This window comes from Cucurbitaria berberidis, assembly GCF_010015615.1.
Source record: "Cucurbitaria berberidis CBS 394.84 unplaced genomic scaffold K460scaffold_1, whole genome shotgun sequence".
Taxonomy (NCBI): Eukaryota; Fungi; Ascomycota; class Dothideomycetes; order Pleosporales; family Cucurbitariaceae; genus Cucurbitaria; species Cucurbitaria berberidis.
The window spans coordinates 1,141,125-1,157,541 of NW_024468935.1; the positions used below are offsets into that span (position 1 = coordinate 1,141,125).

Sequence of the window (16,417 nt, forward strand, 5' to 3'; positions counted from 1 at the left end):
AGCCGTCTACCGTCTGCCGTCTGCCCGTTCTGGCGGCTAAATTTGGCCTGGCCAGGGCTTGGTCACTCACGCAACACGACACAACCCATCACTCAGCACCCGGGTCATCTGCCTCCACTCTGCTGAGCTGCTTTTTCTTGTCTGTCCATTCTTGACTGCTGTCCCCTTCATCTTCTTGCCCCTCGTTTACCCGCTCGAAACACACCATCGTTGCATTTACTGCGCAATTTCGCCCTTCACCGTTACCTCGTTTAATACCACTGCGAACCCCACCGTCGAGCCCTTTTCGTGAAACGCGTCAGCCCCTACACGACTCCTACCTGCGACTTCCCACATACCCGCTCTCTCTGTTTTGTTTCTACACCCACCCACCCACCAAACATGTTGCAGAAGCTCTGGCTTTTCGCAGCCCTTTTTGTGCTCGCTTCCCTCTCCTCGTCGTTCAACTTCGACGACATACATCTTGACGGCATCGAGGAGTATCTGCACCACGGCCAGAGGCGACAGATTGCCGGCACAGGCAGTACACCTACACCAACACCTCCTGTATCATCAGCTCAACCACCGTCGACAACACCATCGCCGCCACCACCACCACCTCCATCGACTCCCACGCCTACACCGACAGAAGCCCAAACCTCCGATCTGCCCACATCCAACGAACCCGCAGCCTCCACACCAGCACCGTCGAGCGGAGGAAACAACCAACCACAGTCCTCGTCACCACGCACGAGTGCAGCACCGCCAGCTTCGAGCGATGCACCAGTCACTTCTACCAGGACAACGGCCATTGTGAGGACCAGTCACCTCGTATCCACCTCACTCCAGAAATATGTCACCGTAATCACAACGATTAGCAATGGCCGGGAAATCATTACTACTTCAACGGGTACTAGCAGCATCGTTACCACCACCGGCCAGGCACTCGTTACCTATCCACCCACGTCTCAGAAGAACGACAGCGACGGCGGTAGCGGCCTGAGCAAGACCAACAAGAACATCATCGGCGGTGTCGTCGGCGGTGTTGGCGGCGCCCTCCTGTTGGGAGGCATCGCCCTTGTCTTCTGGCGCATGAAGAAGCGTCAGCACAAGGTCAGCGCCGACGATGACGATCTCATGGTCAACACCGGCGCTGCCCTCGGCGACAAATTCGACAACGGGAGCGCAAATTCGCCCTTCCAGTCAAACCTCGAACAGTACCACAATCCCGGTGGACGCCCCAACGCGGCTGCCAACTTCTAGGCGAAGCGTAGCAGCTTACATACGTACATATGCGACCTGCGAGGGTCCGTTCACGATGTCAACGATTATTTGCCGGGTTTATTAAACGTGCCAATTTGGCGAGCTGCCCGGAGCATGTATATACAGCAACCCCAACGGAGGCTTTATACTTTGGCTCATGGAAATGGCTAGATTGGATACGATTTGTCTTCATGGTGCATTGCAAGCGAGGATCTACATATTGTCCTATTCTCTTCCGTCTTATACCTCTACTGTTGCGCATAGCACAGACTTTGAACTACAGTTTGTTCCAGATCAGTCACGCAAGTATAATGTTATTACCAATGGGAAATTTACAGAATCCCCGTCCACTCATTCTCTTGTCATCTCGGCGAGGTTGCATTTGCTTCTGCAAAAGTTGTAATTGAGCGACAATTTCTTCTGTCACACTAGCATACTATACCCCCAATCAAATCAACAGACTGTCACACATCATCTTCAATTCCCTTCAACCAGCTACGTCACCTTCTTCATGCACTTGTTTACTCCTGAACGATTAGCTACGCGGTTCCAAGTTCCCAGGTTCGCAAATTCCAGGGGAAGTCTCATGTTTCAGTACTGTCGCAACATCACCACCGCATTTCCCGACCAGGTTACGCGAACGCAACGCCAAACCCATCTCGCGTGAGATGGGCTGCAGGTGCGTCGATGCGTAGGTCGGCGCTTCCGAGTGCGAGGTTACATATGCGCCTTGCGTTGCAACCACCAGAATCGACCTTTTGCGACTCCACGACTTTCAACGACGGATCATTCGTACAAGCGCTGTGCGCTACTTGTCAGCCAACACCAGTACACAACCATGAAGTTCCTTCCACCCGCCCTCCTCTCACTCATCCACCTGGCGCTTCCTGCTCTTTCGCATGCGTCACCTCAACCCGCCCTCGTCTCCACAGACTGGGAGATGTCTTTGGTACCACGGCATACCTTGTTCCTGCGCCAGCTCGCCGATCTGCAGACTTTCAATTCAGCACTAGGAGGCACAAAAGCTAGTGCCATCACCAAGAGCGGAGACCCTCAACGACCCTTTTCCGTCGACGGAGACACGTTTGATAGCTTCCAATCCGCCGCGCAAAGAAGCTGCGATAAACAGTTCAAGGGATGTTCTGATGCTGCGAATGGAAATGGGAATGGAAATGGAAATGGCAATGGGAATGGCAATGGGAATGGGAACGGTAAAGGAAATGGAGATAGAAATGGCAACGGCAATGGCAATAGAGGCGGAAAGAAGGATAAGCCGAAGAGGCAGAGTGGAGGGCTGAGCGTGCAGCAGTGTGATGAGCAAAAGAGTAAGTCTTGCCTTCTCAATCCCGCATCAAGGAGATGTGATTATGAAGATGGGATGCTGGGTATGACTGATGCTTACTATGAATCTGTGTGCTAACATTGGATTTAGCTCAGTGTAATACTGCACAGCAGAATGCGCGCGTCACGGACTTTCGGAACGCGGTCGCTAGTGTCAATATTGGACCTGATCCTGCGTTTCCGGATTTCGACTTGATATGTGAGGCGTAGTCAAGTCGAGAAGGGCCTTGAAGTATTCCAAAGTTGTCCGTAACATTGGCCCAGGAGCAACTGTAATTGGCGTGCCTAGAGTAGTTCCAGGGAGGTTTGCCGTAAATATAATGACTATCCATGATCATGCCAGATAAAGACAGCTCCAGACGCCAACGTGGTAGTGGGCAGAGGAGGATCACGTGCGCACGCTTAACCGTGCACGCGACTTGTAGTCTACAACGCGTGAACTCCTTTCCCAACACCAGCACACTTTTTCAGCATAGAATATTTTGCATTCTTATCGACCCAAACTCACTACATGCCCTAATTCACTCGCTGCTGTGTTGCCGCGCTATTCATTTGCGCGTCGATTGTTCGCGTTCATGGCTGCATGATGCTTCGATTATCTCTCTCTTCCTCTCGCCCTCTTTGCCGACTACTCTAATCACCTCTTCGAGCTCATCTTGGGTAGCGCCCTGAAATTCTGGATTGAATATTCCCTAATATCTCAATGGCACCCAAATCGCGCAATGTCACAGCCAAAGCGTTGCAAGCTCTCCTCGTACGCATCGGGTCAGAATCCTCGGGAACTAAAGCAATTCTTCATGACCGCTTTGTACGCGACATTCACGAATCCCGTCTTTTCAAACGTCGACCAGACTGGCAGGCCCGACAAAACATGGACTCGGGCCGAAAACTCCGAATCATGAGCATCGACATGGGCATCAAGAATCTTGCCTATTGCGATGTAGAAGTTGACTACCCGTCAAAGGACAGCCTGAATGCGACGATGGAAGTTCTCAGATGGGAGAAGATCGATCTCGTCAAAGCAAGACGCAATGTCCCAGATCGGCTACCAAGTGCTGAAAAGATCAAGAAGGGCACGAAAGATGAAGATGGAGACGTTGATCCTTACTCACTACCTATACTATCTGCGACTGCTTACTCCCTGGTAAGAAACATGATATTGGTTGGAGAACCCGATATTATCCTCATCGAGAAGCAGAGGTGGCGCTCGGGTGGTGGCAGTGCAATTCAGCAGTGGACTATTCGCGTCAATACGTTGGAGGGCATGTTGTGGGCCGTGCTGGAGACTTTGCACTCAGAGCGGAAACTCATGCTTCCGAAGTTGAGAGAGCCGGAGGGAGAGAGGGATTATGAGGTTTCCGGAGTGGATCCAAAGCGCGTGGGGCATTACTGGCTTGCACAGAAGGCGAGGCAAGCTGGCACAGTGGAGTCAATTGCAGATACGCAAGGAGCAGCTTCAGAAGAGGAGGACAAGGTGGTGAATAAGAAGGAGATGAGTCGAAGCAAAGCCGAGAAGAAAGCCAAGATTGCTATTCTACGCTCCTGGCTTTCTTGTGATCCTCCTACCACAGCGTGCTCAATACGCGACACCGCGCCTAGAATCACCTTCAAATTTGGCTCGAACAACGCAGAGAGAACACGCCAAGCTCTCTGCTCCCCCTCAAAACCTGCACGGCGTAAGAAGTCTGGCGATTCCAACAAGGAAGATTCGGGGAACAGTATCGAAGCAGAAGCCGTAGGGGAATCGGAGCTCAAGAAGCTGGATGACATCACTGATTGTTTTCTGCAAGCCGCGGCGTGGGTGAGCTGGGAGTCGAATCGGCTGCAGTTGTTGGAAGTGCACAATAGGAGGAGAAGCGAGGATGGGTCTGTAGCAGAGTTGAGTGAAGAGGTTCTGCTGGAGATGGTCAAGGAAGTGGGAGAGGGGGGGTGAGCGGAGCTACTCGATAAAATAAAAAGCACCAAGTATCGAACGATTGAGCACGATCTTACAATGTCAAGTCGTGTCATAGTATGATACGGCTACGAAAATGGGTCCTCGAGCGTAGAGATGAACATGGCATTGCGCTCATATCGGCATACACTGCCAAAGTGTCTGGAATTACTGATCAAAGAGAATGACCAAATCGTCGTCTTACACGTTGTAGCCAGACAGTTTACCGCCTAATAAGAGCAAACAGTTGGTGGTAGAAGGACATCTCGGGCAATCCCGGACTCCATCAGCGCCAACCAAGCCAACGCTCCACAGCCCCGTCCATTCCCTCCAAGACACGTCAGACCTCAACCAGTCACACCCGTTCTTTGTTATACTTCTTTCACAAACACCCCACCGCCCCTCGATACCACACCGCTTGCTGCGCGCCTCCAATATAAGCTGCTTAATTCAGAATTTTGCTCAGAAGTCTTTATTTCCGCTCGACGGTCTCGGTGGCGCAATGGTAGCGCGTTGGACTTCTACCGCTGTATATCTCTCGGTATCCAAAGGCTGCGGGTTCGAGCCCCGCCCGAGATGCTTTTTGCTTTTGCCTTTTGCATTGATTTGGTTTTTGTTGTGCGGTGGTGGTGGGTGGTGGAGGGATGAATTGGCGGGGAGGGTTGGTTTTTGGTGTCAGTGCGCGGGGACGACCACGAGAGCAACAGACAAGGAAACACGGTCTTGATATGCAATTCAATTACTTGGTAGGAGACACGCTCCAAGGCGTGCGAATGCTTTTATTCCTTGCTGCAACGCAGAGGTGAAGAAGCTAGATAGAGATACATGAACCGCCCGACGAAATCACCTTCGTGGAGACCTCGCCCAGGTCCGAGGAATAGCATTCCGACATGACTTTTCGTAAAGCAACCATTACCGCAGACCGCCTTCAGATGGCAAACTCCAGAGACAAGACGCCAGATGACTCGATCGTACAAAACAGGTTCCGCTCAAAGAAACGGGCAAGCCCCTCAACGCGCAAGGCCAGCCCGCCGGCCTGCGCTCAATAGAGAATAGAAAGACAAATTACACACCCTACGAAAGAAGCTCAAAGTCGCTCGCGCTCCTGGAAACGCTCCACGGGGTCCGCGAACGATCGCGTCAAGCCAACCGACGCCCAGAAATCGTCACTAATGTCCTCTCGACGCGAAAGACGCTCCAGCAGAGACCGCGCATCACGAAGCTCCTGATCTAGAGGCTGTGAGTCGGGCAGAACAAGCGACAGCAACTCGTCTTCACCCATGGCAGACGACAAAGGCTCCTCGGCCGGCCCATCGAGCTGATCATGACGTCTCTCCGCCGGCATCTCGTTGTCGTGCGAGAGGCTTGAGTGGTAGAAATTGCGAACATATGCGCTTGCGTGCCGAGACCGCTCCAGGACCCGCCGCGAGTAGCGCTCCGTGTCCTGCAGAGGAGGCTCATTGGAGAAGTAAGACGGTCGAATTCTGCGGCGGGAGGGAGCCGCGTCGGAGAGACCCATCCGATTCCTGAAAGCCTCGGCGCCGTTGAGACGCCTTATACTGCCGCGCACGTCCACGTCCTCTTCTTCTGTATCAGAGGCTGTGTCGTCCTCGGACGTGTCGCACGCGCGCATGAACTGCTCGTTCGGCGGAGGAGAAGCGCGCCGTGACGGCACTGTAAGATGTGTTCGTGAAGACGCCGCCGAGTTGGAGCTTCCGGCTCGCGAACTTGGATGAGAATTGGAGAACGAGGCTGCAGCAGCGGCAGATGCAAAGGACGACTCAGTCGTGGGGCCGACGGGATCAGGCACAACGGTGGAGAGGAAGGTATCCCAGGGCAACTGTTCGACAAAGGGACTGATGCTGCGCTCGCGATCTCCCAAGCCATCGAGGGTGGACACCGGGCTCCAAGACTCGCGAAGAGAGCTTGCAGTTGGCGGGCCATCGGCGAGGGTGCGGCGGCCCATCCTGCGAAGGGGTGGAAGGCCCACGGCTGGGTAATCATTAGTCTCGTGCTCGTCGTCGTTGTCGTCATCCTCCGCATGGCCTCTTCCCGCAGATGGGTCAGCACGGGGACTGCGCGAGCGTGTCAATCGCGGGGCCCCAGCGCGACGGTACGGCGACCGCTCCCCGATGCGCGAGAGCTCTCGCGCTTCGCGCAGCTCACGCAAGGACTCTGCTTCAGCGGATCGCGAAGCCGCTGCGGGCGCAAATCCTGGGGTCAAGGTTGCGAGTGGGAGGCCAGTGTCGGGAAAGTTGCGTGCCTCGTAGGCGCGCATATAGCCATCGAGACGATTGCGCGAGCGGCGCAGGCTGCTCTCGTCCCGCTGTAGACTGGGTGGGTTTCTCGCCGGCTCGTTGCTGCGGTGATCAGTCCGCGAGACTTCGGGCACCGGTGGCGGGGGCAGGCGCGTGCGGGTGTGCGAAGAGCGAGAGGGAGGTTCGAGATGCGGCGCAAATCGTGATGTCGAGAGCAAAGCGCCCGTGTCAAAGGCACTGTGGGATGTCGGGGATCGATTTGGTCTGACGCGGCGTCGAATGGGTGAGCGCTGGCCGGTCACGTCGGCTCTCAGCACGTCTTTTTCCTTGGGCTCGTCCCGTTGAATGTTCCAGCCGATCGGGATGCCCATGGCGCAGAGGGAGTGTGTGAGGGGTATCAAAAAAGGATGGAGTGGAGATGGCGAGGGTTGATGGGGACGCGCCTAGCGATGGGGTTTGGGTTTGGGGGGTGGTCGGAGAATGGGACACGGCGGGCGCAGGGTCGCAAGCGCCGAAAACAGAACAGCGTGAGGCTGAAGCAGCCGGGGAAGGCGTTCAGAACAGCAAACAAACTGCGTACAGTGCTGAGGTGGTGGGTTGCTTGCGCTGGCAGCTGTCTGTCATATAGCCTCACTCCCAGCGACCAATATCAAACACACGCGCTTGCACAGCAACCATCCACGCCTCACTCGGGCCTGAAACAGCCGGAGCCTCTCTGGAAGGCCTGCAACGGCCAAACCATCCGATCCCCCCATCCCATCCATCGGCAGGCGCGACTAGGCTGCCAAGCCGCAGTTGCCTTGTTGGGCAAGGTCGGCTTCCTCTGCCTCGCAGCTTTTGGTCCACTCGCAGCAGTGAGTCAGGGACCATTTTGTAGAAACGCGGTTTCAGAAGAGAGGCCATGATCCAACCGGGCCTGGAGAGGATCGCCCAGCTGCTGAAGAACGTTCACTTCTCCTGGACGTCGATCCATGTCGCCGGCACCAACGGCAAAGGCTCCATATGCCACTACGCGTCGACGCTGCTCACGCGCAGACTCATCAAGTGCGGTAAATTCACCTCACCCCATCTTGTAAACAGGTATGCACGCCGTCACGCCGCCCTCCTATCGGCTCTAATTTGTCCAGATGGGACTGCATCTCCATCAATGAAAGGCCCGTCAATGAGCGGCTCTTTCGCAAGATAGAGACGCATTACGCCCAGCTTAGTCAAAGAGAAGGCATCAATGCCTCGCCATTCGAGATCTTGACTGCTACTGCGTTCCACATCTTCAACGAAGAGAAAGTCGAAGTGGGAGTCGTCGAGGTGGGCATGGGCGGCAGGCTCGATGCGACCAACATACTAAACAACCAAGCAGTCTCGGTCATCTCCAAAATCGCCCGGGACCACCAAGGCTTCTTGGGCACCACCCTGGAAGAGATTGCTCACCACAAAGCGGGAATTCTCAAGCCCAATGTACCTTACATCGTCAATCCACAGAATGAGTGGAACGTTCAAAATACCATTGATCAGTTCGCCAAAGAGATTGGCGCGGGTCCTCGCCTCACTGGCGACACTCGTGAGCTCAGAGAGACTCTGTTCTCCAGTCCCAACTGGCATCGCTTTGCTCAGACACTGCAGCCGTTTCAGCGCGACAATGCAGTCTTGGCTATAGTCGCCATCAAGGAAACAGCCAGCCGCTTGGGACTCGAGCTCAGCAACTCCAAGCTTGCCGAAGCGTTGGTGAGCATTAGGAGGAAAGCGATACCCGGACGACTTCAGTATCACAGAGTCCAACCCGTGTTTGGTAACCCACACAGGTCGGGAAGAGAGATAGTCGTCGACGGAGCCCACAATCCAGATGCTGCGAAAGCACTCAATGAGTTCGTCTTGAAGAATGAGAGACAAAGAAATATTTCCGGGCTGAGTCGACCCAGGAGCGGATGGCCCGTTACTTGGGTGCTTGCCATGACTGAGGGCAAAGATGCTCGTCAGTATCTCGAAATCTTACTACAGCCAGGAGACAGTGTCATTACTACCTCGTTCGGACCCGTTGATGGCATGCCATGGGTGAAACCAATGGATCCGACGCAACTCCTCCACATAGCAAAGGCCGTGCAGCCCGGGATCACAGGATTACCTATGAATTCACAAGGAGCGCTTCGGGCGTTGTGTGCGGCAAAGTATCTCACTGAGACCGACCATCCTATAGTCTTGACCGGAAGTCTCTATCTGATTGGTGACTTCCACCGTGAACTGCGGCCAAGGGGAAACAAGACCTGGTGGACCGATCCAGAGCGAGAAGATGACAGAGCTTTTTTCAAGTCCATGCATGAAGAGCAACGGCGTCGTGTCAACCAGGTGCTCAGTCTCCAAGAGCCGGATGCGTTACAGGGTGAAGCAGATATCGGAGAAAGCGAGCAGGCAAAGAGACAGAGACTTGCGCGGGAGAGCAGAGGGAAATTGCAATATGAAATCGAAGACCTCAATCGCCAACTGAAAACCCTTGAAGCCGAAGAGCATCGCATCTCGCGCAGCCGCTCTTTTGAGAGCAAGAAATCCCGCTCCATACTCGATTATACCCAGGCTTTGAATAACCAGAATGCCGACTTGGAGGATATCCGCCGGCAGCTTGAAGTACTACCAGTAGCAGGACGAGAAGTGCCATCAGGGTACAGCTTGCAGAGACAGATGAACAAGGCGCTCGATTCTATGTCCTCCCTGGCTGAGCCAGAGGACGAGAGGAAAGATTCTTCAAGGAGAGATGGAGCACTAGAAGATGCGGATGGGAGCAAACCCCGCATTAGGATTCATAAGCACCTTGCGGGGGATAATAAGGGTGTCGATCGTAGAAGATCGCTGTAAAGTCAAACTAACTATACTGGCATGTAGTAGCGGGATTGTAGCATAGCTTAGCTATATGATAGCTGGCGTTCATTTTATACTCTTTCAGGATTCTGTTCTTTATAGGCTTCGAGGGGTACGCTGCTATGTATCGCCTTTCCGCTCGTCCCAGGTATCCTTGCACCGCCGCCTGATCACGTACTACCCTTTTCGAGGTTGATCATGGGGGAAAGGTACGGTACGCTTAGGTAGTAGAAGCCATTGGAAGATGTGGAAATGAGATTACATGTATCGTCTCGATTCTCATCCATGGTTTCGTCGCTAGGATTGACACTTTTCGTGAAACCTGCCTATTCTAGTCCGCCCGTGGAAGATGGTGCCAACTCAGAGTCATGGGAACGTGGCGGACACGGACGTCTGGCGTTTAGCTAGAGGAACTACGCCTTGATCTCGCCCATAGAATGCGTACGATAATCTACACTTTTCCAAGTTCTTGCCTGTTGTGGGCATATCATGTATATTTCCTTCTGGGTCTCAAGTGCCGACCCGAGTCAAGCATGCGCGGCAACATGCGTCATCCCACCGAATTTCCGTGGAACAAAGTGTCGTGGATATTGCTTTGGCTGGCTCGCACCCGTGGAACTTCTGCTGGATTCAACACATTTTCTGTAGACTTGCTTCTTGTGGACATATCGCAGGCGTGGAAACGACTAACAAAATATTTCGACCAGCCGAGTCAAAGATCTGAGGTCGGATGCATCACGCCGGCCACCTCCCATGGAACATGAAAGGGGTTATGTTGTGTCGTTTCCGTTTACAACCGTGGAATTCTTGCTGTAATCAACACTTTTCTTCATTTTGTACTCCTTTGAGTAGGTTTTGTTCTTTCCAAAGATCCAAATGGCCTGAGTCGTATGCTAGAGATGCAAGGTGGCTTGGGGACAACTCGTCGCGCTGAGAGTTACGTTAGTAGCATAGTACATCCGTGTGGAATGTGACAAAACATTAAAAATGCAGAGTCTGAGCTGTTGTGTGCTCTTTGGGGGCTGACGCCGTTTGTGGTGTTGTCTGCTTCGTGATTTCAGTACGTTTTCGTCCATAGTACGCCTATTCAGGCAATGCTTGCGGGATTGTCCGATGGTCGCGCGACTCTTCCCACGACGACTCGAAATAGAAGAGCAAGCCTTTCGGACGGAGCTTGACCCATCATTGTCTGTGTGGCGACAGTGGCGGATATGCTCACATGACCTATTCGATTCGGGAACGTCACAGAGCGCAGGAACAGTGCGAGCAACAGCGCCTAGGTCCGGTTTCTCAGATCGAGACTTCTTCCTCACACCTCGCGTCCTGGAGTGCACTATGACCCAATCCCAGAGTCTGCTCTCTTCTTTTATTATTGATCCTGTGGTCCGCCATGCACGTCGTTTCTCAGGTCAACCGCCTCCCGAAGCGAGCCATGACGGAGCCCAACTTCTAACATGTGACAATGCCGACTCGGTGGCCATCGTCCGACCAAACGACCCACCTCGCGGTGCGGATGCGAACAACTCCACTCCAGGAAATGAAGAACTTTCTCAAACGACTTCAGGCAGACCTACTGCTCTAATCGACCGATTTCGACCGCCCTCATCCACTCAGCGGCCGCGCAGTGCTGTTGTCGACCATGACGATTCGACGATTCAATCGACAACAGCACCAGTAAATATCCCGACGGAAATGTCCTCCAACCCTTCTCGTATACTTGCGGACCAGTTTCGTCGACTCAACATCGACTCGCCCGTCTCAAGTGCACCTGCTACACCTTCGATACCAAGCACAAGGCCAATTGCGCGCCAGCATGCCAGCGCCATGTCGGAATCGCTGCCTGCAGACGATGGCATGGCCCATCTACGAATGCGCATACACCAAATTAGGGACCTGAAGATTACAGATCAGGAGCGCGCGCGGATGATCCACGGCATAATGACAGAGAAGTACAACATCATGAGACCAACGTCGCCGAGCAGCTTTGTCTCCCACGACCGTCCTTATACACCCACCTCCGGTCAATCGATCTTCTCAGATTTACAAGCGTCGTCGCCATACTCCTCTGCGTCCGATATCGACCCCGAGAACCCATACAACTTGCGGGAGGGTGACACCACTTCGACCTATCGACCCAATAACCAGCATAGTAGCGCGGACAATGGCGAAGAAGAGGAGGATGAAGTCGCTGAAGGAGAGCTGACTCTTGGATGCCAACACTACAAACGAAATGTGAAGGTGCAATGTTTCCAATGCCGGCGGTGGTATACGTGCCGGCATTGTCACGATGCGGTCGAAGACCATAATCTAAACAGGATCATGACGCAGAACATGCTTTGCATGTCATGTGGAACGCCTCAGAGAGCGGCTGAGCAATGCAAAGAGTGTGAAACACAGGCGGCATGCTACTACTGCGACATTTGCAAGCTGTGGGACAACAACAGCAAGAAGAAGATCTACCATTGCCCCGACTGCGGAATTTGCAGAAGGGGTGAGGGTTTGGGGAAAGACTTCTACCACTGCAAGGTACGTCTGCCCACCGAATTTGGTTGCATCTTCCTAATGACCTCCAGAATTGCAATGTTTGCATATCCATATCTCACGCGACATCTCACAAGTGTCTTCCACGTGCCACCGACTCAAATTGCCCTATCTGCGGCGACTACTTGTTCACATCGTCTACCGCTGTAGTATCCATGCCTTGTGGACATTACTTACACAAGGGATGCTACAACCTATACATGGAGACTGCCTACAAATGTCCGATATGCAAAAAGAGTGCTGTATGCATGGATCTACAGTGGCAGAAGTTGACTCAAGCAATCGAGAGTCAGCCAATGCCAGATCAGTTTTCGAACACCCGAGCAATCGTCCAATGCAATGATTGCTCTGCAAAGTCTTCGGTCAAATACCACTGGCTTGGGAATCAGTGTGGCTCGTGTGATTCATACAACACAAACGAGCTCCGCATCCTTAATGGCCCGGAGAGCGAAGAGACTGCCAATGCAATTTTGAACGCCGACGCCATTTTGGATGCCGACACGAATGTCGGATTAGGATCGCCTGTTAGTGTCGGCTCTCCCGCCTCGCAAACACCACTTCGCTCGCCTAGATACTACTTCCAGCCAGATGAGCCAGAAGAGACATGGCTACCGGGACAGCTCCCGTCATTTCCTTTCCAGATGCCGCAATTTCCTGCAAGACCACGGATGCCCCAAATGCCTTCGATGCCCCAGATGCCGCAGTTTCCGACCTTACCACAGTTTCCGCCGCTACCGAACTTTCCACAGATACCACAATTCCCGCAAATGCCTCAGATGCCAGATGCTGCACAGCAAATGCTGGAGCGGGTTCGGAGATCGTTTGATGCGTACCTCAACCCGACTGGCGATGTTCGAGCTGAAGACGTTCCATTCATCGATCTTGGGGGCGATGATCGTCGCGAGCGCCAGGCAACAGACGGTACCACCGTCAAGGAACCATCTCTACCACAGTATGTTCTAGAGCGCTTTACTCAGTCGCTGGCTCGTTTTCGTAACGACCTGAATCCTGCCTTAGCAGAAGAAATTCCGGCGCTGGATCTCGCAGTAGATCACGACCCGGAAGGACTGCAGTTCTGGGGCGAAGATGGCGGAAGACTGGATCGCTTGGTATCTGTTGGCGATGACGATGATGATGACGACGACGAAGAAGAAGATAGCAGCAGTGATGAAAGTGAGCACGAGGAGGAAGATGATGATGACGATGACGAAGCAGATGTAGGAAAGCGCGGCAAAGAGTTCGACTTACCTGGACATCGTTGACCTATTAGCGTGGCGTTTTCCTTCAAGTAAATGAGGCCTATCGTAAAGGAGAACCGCACGTCGTTTTGAGTCTATTGCACAACCCAGAGGATAACTAAAAAAGCATCAATAGAGAGAAAAAGATACCCCAAAGAATCAATCAAAGACACATTCAACATTCATGCCATTATGTTCCCTCTCGAGATTTGTTTACTAGCTCCCATTTCGCTAGAAGCAACTTGCACAGGGGTAAGCAAAGATGTCAACTCTTAGATTTGCCAGAGAGAGCGAGAGAGGTGACTAGTATTGTACTCGTGCTTTAATTACTTGACTGCGAAGATTCGAGTAGTTGGATGGATGCTCACGTGATATTGGTCTGTGCGTTGCGCTACTAAGCGACCACAGTCGATTTTCGCGGTTGCAGGTCGCAACTTCTGAACTTCAGGAATCTTCAAGCCGCATCTCGCAACCTCACCGTCGACTAACCCCACAGCGAGGAAATCTTCAGTACGTACTACATGTCTCTCTCGGGTTGTACATTGCCTACATTCGTCCAACTCGCCTGTTGCGATGGCTCCCGGACAGAGATTTAGCCCAGTTGAATGCAAAGAGACAATGGCTAACGCAATGGCTTTAGGAAATGGCTCCCAGCGCAAAGACAGCCGGCAAGAAGCCTGCCGGCAAGACCACCCGCAGCGCCATCGCTGACGTCGTCGCCCGCGAATACACGATCCACCTACACAAGCGCGTATGTTGATTCAGTTTTGTGAAGTCCAACGATGGCTTGCATAGTCTTGAGGATGAAACCTCTAGCTCACTGCAAGCATCGGGCGGAAGACTGAAGGCGAACATCAGGCTAATACTTGGGTTGAATAGGTTCATGGTGTGAGCTTCAAGAAGAGGGCCCCCAGGGCCATCAAGGAGATCCGTGGGTTCGCTGAGAAGGCTATGGTATGTGGTCACCTATCTACAACACACAAGACTCGATGATTTGGTGCTAATACTCGATGATAGGGCACTAAGGATGTTCGCCTCGACCCCCAGCTCAACAAGAAGGTCTGGGAAGCTGGCATTAAGGGCGTTCCTTACCGCCTCCGTGTCCGCATCTCGCGTAAGCGTAACGATGAGGAGGGCGCCAAGGAGAAGCTTTACTCGTACGTTCAGGCCGTCAACGTCAAGGATCCCAAGGGCCTGCACACCCAGGTCGTCGAGGATGCTTAAATGGATCACGATCGGGTTGATGGATGAAATGCATATAAAAAGCACGGCGTTCCGGCGGGTTGCTTAGTAGCTACTTTTACCACAGCGAAAGGCTAGGCTAGTGAAATGATACCTAAATGACAGATCATGCCCGCCACGTTGGATGATTCTAAACCGCAATTGCCCAACCTATTCCTAATGTTACTACCCTATCCTATGTGGCCGTTAGTGATAATCAGCCTTGCGTCTATCGAGACTTTGACTTGATTCCCTGAAAATGGTTTGGTTAGTTCGAGATATCTGTGTCTGACATCGGCATTCGCGTCTCGTTGTGGCCGACGCTGATTTAATAAGAAGCACTATGCCATGTTAAGAACCAGAAGTTTCGTCGCAGGTGATTTTTCGAGATGAAAGAAGGGTATACTTGAAAGTAACAGTCGGCATTCGCGTTGTTGTAAGCCCTGGCCTGAATAAGCAGCCTTACGCAGCTCGGACTTTGTGGAGCCGAGGATCGACAACGCGTCGTCTTGAACCTAAACCGGGACGATAATTGCTCCGTTACTTGTGTGATGATAATATATAAGAACCACTCGATAGAACACAATAACACTATAATTGCCTTCATATCCACTGCCTCATTATCTAAGATCCATTGACGTCAGCACATAATACACGCCCAGCAGTTACCCCACCCACATCTCAATCATCAATCACGCCAACCAACACCTAAAATCTACTCTTCTTCTTGTAGTAAAACCTGACCCCCTAAGAACTCCTCAAAATGGTCCATCTTCACCTCGCATACACCTCCAAGATCAACCCAACAGGCGCCACACCGGTCCTCAATGAATCCCAGGTCTGGGCGGGGTTGCAAAGAAAGATACGCTTCGCGCAGGAATTTGTGCCCGTGATTGAGTCTTGCAACGTGTTGGAGGAGAAAGATGGCATTGTGACGCGCGAGGTTAAATTCAAGCCTGGTGCTGGTCCTAAGAATCAGGCGAAGGAGGTCGTGAGGAGCTATTGGCCAAGTTGGGTATGGTATTTCTCTTTCTTTCTAACTATGATTGAGCATTGCGCGAATGAATTTTAAAGACGGAAGGGCTGATAATGATTGAATAGGTCGATTTTGAGCAAGAAGATGGCTCGCATGTCCGTAACCTTATCTCGAATGGCTCGTCTGGCGGCCTAGACGACCTGCATATGACGTATGCTTTTGAGTTTATATTCCCGCATATTCAGGAGGGTTCGCCGGAGGCAGAGAAGGAGCTGCAGAAGGTCAAGAGCGTAAGTTACCCCACATCTTACTATGTTTCGGCTGATAGGCTGGGGCAAGGTGGATTTGAGAGCAGTTGCTGACGTGATGGTAGCTGTCCAAGCAAGCGGTTGAGAGTAGTATTGATGCAATCAGGCAGATGGTGATTGATGGAAGGATCAAACAGTAAACAGCTGCAGGGGGTTAATTAGGAAGTTCCTTGAGAGGAACGGTTGATATACTCTGCCGTAATCTCCACGACCTATATTTGCAAAATATGAGAATAACAAAGTCATACCACGACCACCACTTTGCTTCTATCGAATCCTACTAAGTTCTCGAAACGTTAGATCCATATGTTACGATAATCAGAATGTACCTTGCTCCTCCATGTCTTCCGCTCTGTTGCTGACATATAGCCATAATTTTACACGGACTAACCGCCTGCGCAGCTACTGACAAATTATTAAAATGCACCTCTTCATGTCGATATCTTTGTTTCCACAACAAGCACAGCGTCTTGATTCGAAATACCCGTGGACGAGACTTGGAAAGACGTGCC

General features: G+C 52.5%; 8 protein-coding genes and 1 non-coding gene across 9 annotated transcripts; 8 read left to right on the forward strand and 1 right to left on the reverse strand.

Moving 5' to 3' along the window:
• Positions 1-381: 381 nt before the first annotated feature.
• Positions 382-1,242, forward strand: K460DRAFT_350110 (uncharacterized protein; the record flags this gene model as incomplete). Its single annotated transcript, XM_040931478.1, has 1 exon — positions 382-1,242. One exon carries the CDS (start codon positions 382-384, stop codon positions 1,240-1,242), a length of 861 nt encoding a protein of 286 aa, XP_040792558.1.
• Positions 1,243-1,659: 417 nt separating this feature from the next.
• Positions 1,660-3,091, forward strand: K460DRAFT_360860 (uncharacterized protein). Its single transcript, XM_040932346.1, has one exon. It carries the CDS (start codon positions 2,081-2,083, stop codon positions 2,660-2,662), a length of 582 nt encoding a protein of 193 aa, XP_040792559.1. The 5' UTR covers positions 1,660-2,080; the 3' UTR covers positions 2,663-3,091.
• Positions 3,084-4,912, forward strand: K460DRAFT_360862 (ribonuclease H-like protein). Its single transcript, XM_040932347.1, has one exon. The coding sequence runs from the start codon at positions 3,287-3,289 to the stop codon at positions 4,514-4,516; it is 1,230 nt and encodes a 409-aa protein (XP_040792560.1). The 5' UTR covers positions 3,084-3,286; the 3' UTR covers positions 4,517-4,912.
• Positions 4,913-5,004: 92 nt separating this feature from the next.
• Positions 5,005-5,095, forward strand: K460DRAFT_t2. The gene has a single exon. It is a non-coding gene; the product is annotated as a tRNA-Arg (tRNA).
• Positions 5,096-5,603: 508 nt separating this feature from the next.
• K460DRAFT_272020 (uncharacterized protein) lies at positions 5,604-7,145 on the reverse strand (the record flags this gene model as incomplete). Its single annotated transcript, XM_040927768.1, has 1 exon — positions 5,604-7,145. One exon carries the CDS (start codon positions 7,143-7,145, stop codon positions 5,604-5,606), a length of 1,542 nt encoding a protein of 513 aa, XP_040792561.1.
• Positions 7,146-7,675: 530 nt separating this feature from the next.
• K460DRAFT_400095 (Mur ligase) lies at positions 7,676-9,618 on the forward strand (the record flags this gene model as incomplete). Its single annotated transcript, XM_040936289.1, has 2 exons — positions 7,676-7,854; positions 7,902-9,618. 2 exons carry the CDS (start codon positions 7,676-7,678, stop codon positions 9,616-9,618), a joined length of 1,896 nt encoding a protein of 631 aa, XP_040792562.1.
• Positions 9,619-10,788: 1,170 nt separating this feature from the next.
• Positions 10,789-13,760, forward strand: K460DRAFT_360865 (uncharacterized protein). Its single transcript, XM_040932348.1, has 2 exons — positions 10,789-12,147; positions 12,195-13,760. The coding sequence occupies exons 1-2, from the start codon at positions 10,957-10,959 to the stop codon at positions 13,422-13,424; spliced, it is 2,421 nt and encodes an 806-aa protein (XP_040792563.1). The 5' UTR covers positions 10,789-10,956; the 3' UTR covers positions 13,425-13,760.
• A 280-nt stretch (positions 13,761-14,040) lies between these two features.
• On the forward strand, positions 14,041-14,829 carry K460DRAFT_360866 (uncharacterized protein; the record flags this gene model as incomplete). Its single annotated transcript, XM_040932349.1, has 3 exons — positions 14,041-14,151; positions 14,280-14,354; positions 14,418-14,829. 3 exons carry the CDS (start codon positions 14,044-14,046, stop codon positions 14,622-14,624), a joined length of 390 nt encoding a protein of 129 aa, XP_040792564.1. The 3' UTR covers positions 14,625-14,829.
• A 555-nt stretch (positions 14,830-15,384) lies between these two features.
• Positions 15,385-16,045, forward strand: K460DRAFT_372393 (DUF1857-domain-containing protein; the record flags this gene model as incomplete). Its single annotated transcript, XM_040934506.1, has 3 exons — positions 15,385-15,636; positions 15,723-15,887; positions 15,971-16,045. The coding sequence occupies 3 exons, from the start codon at positions 15,385-15,387 to the stop codon at positions 16,043-16,045; spliced, it is 492 nt and encodes a 163-aa protein (XP_040792565.1).
• Positions 16,046-16,417: the final 372 nt, after the last annotated feature.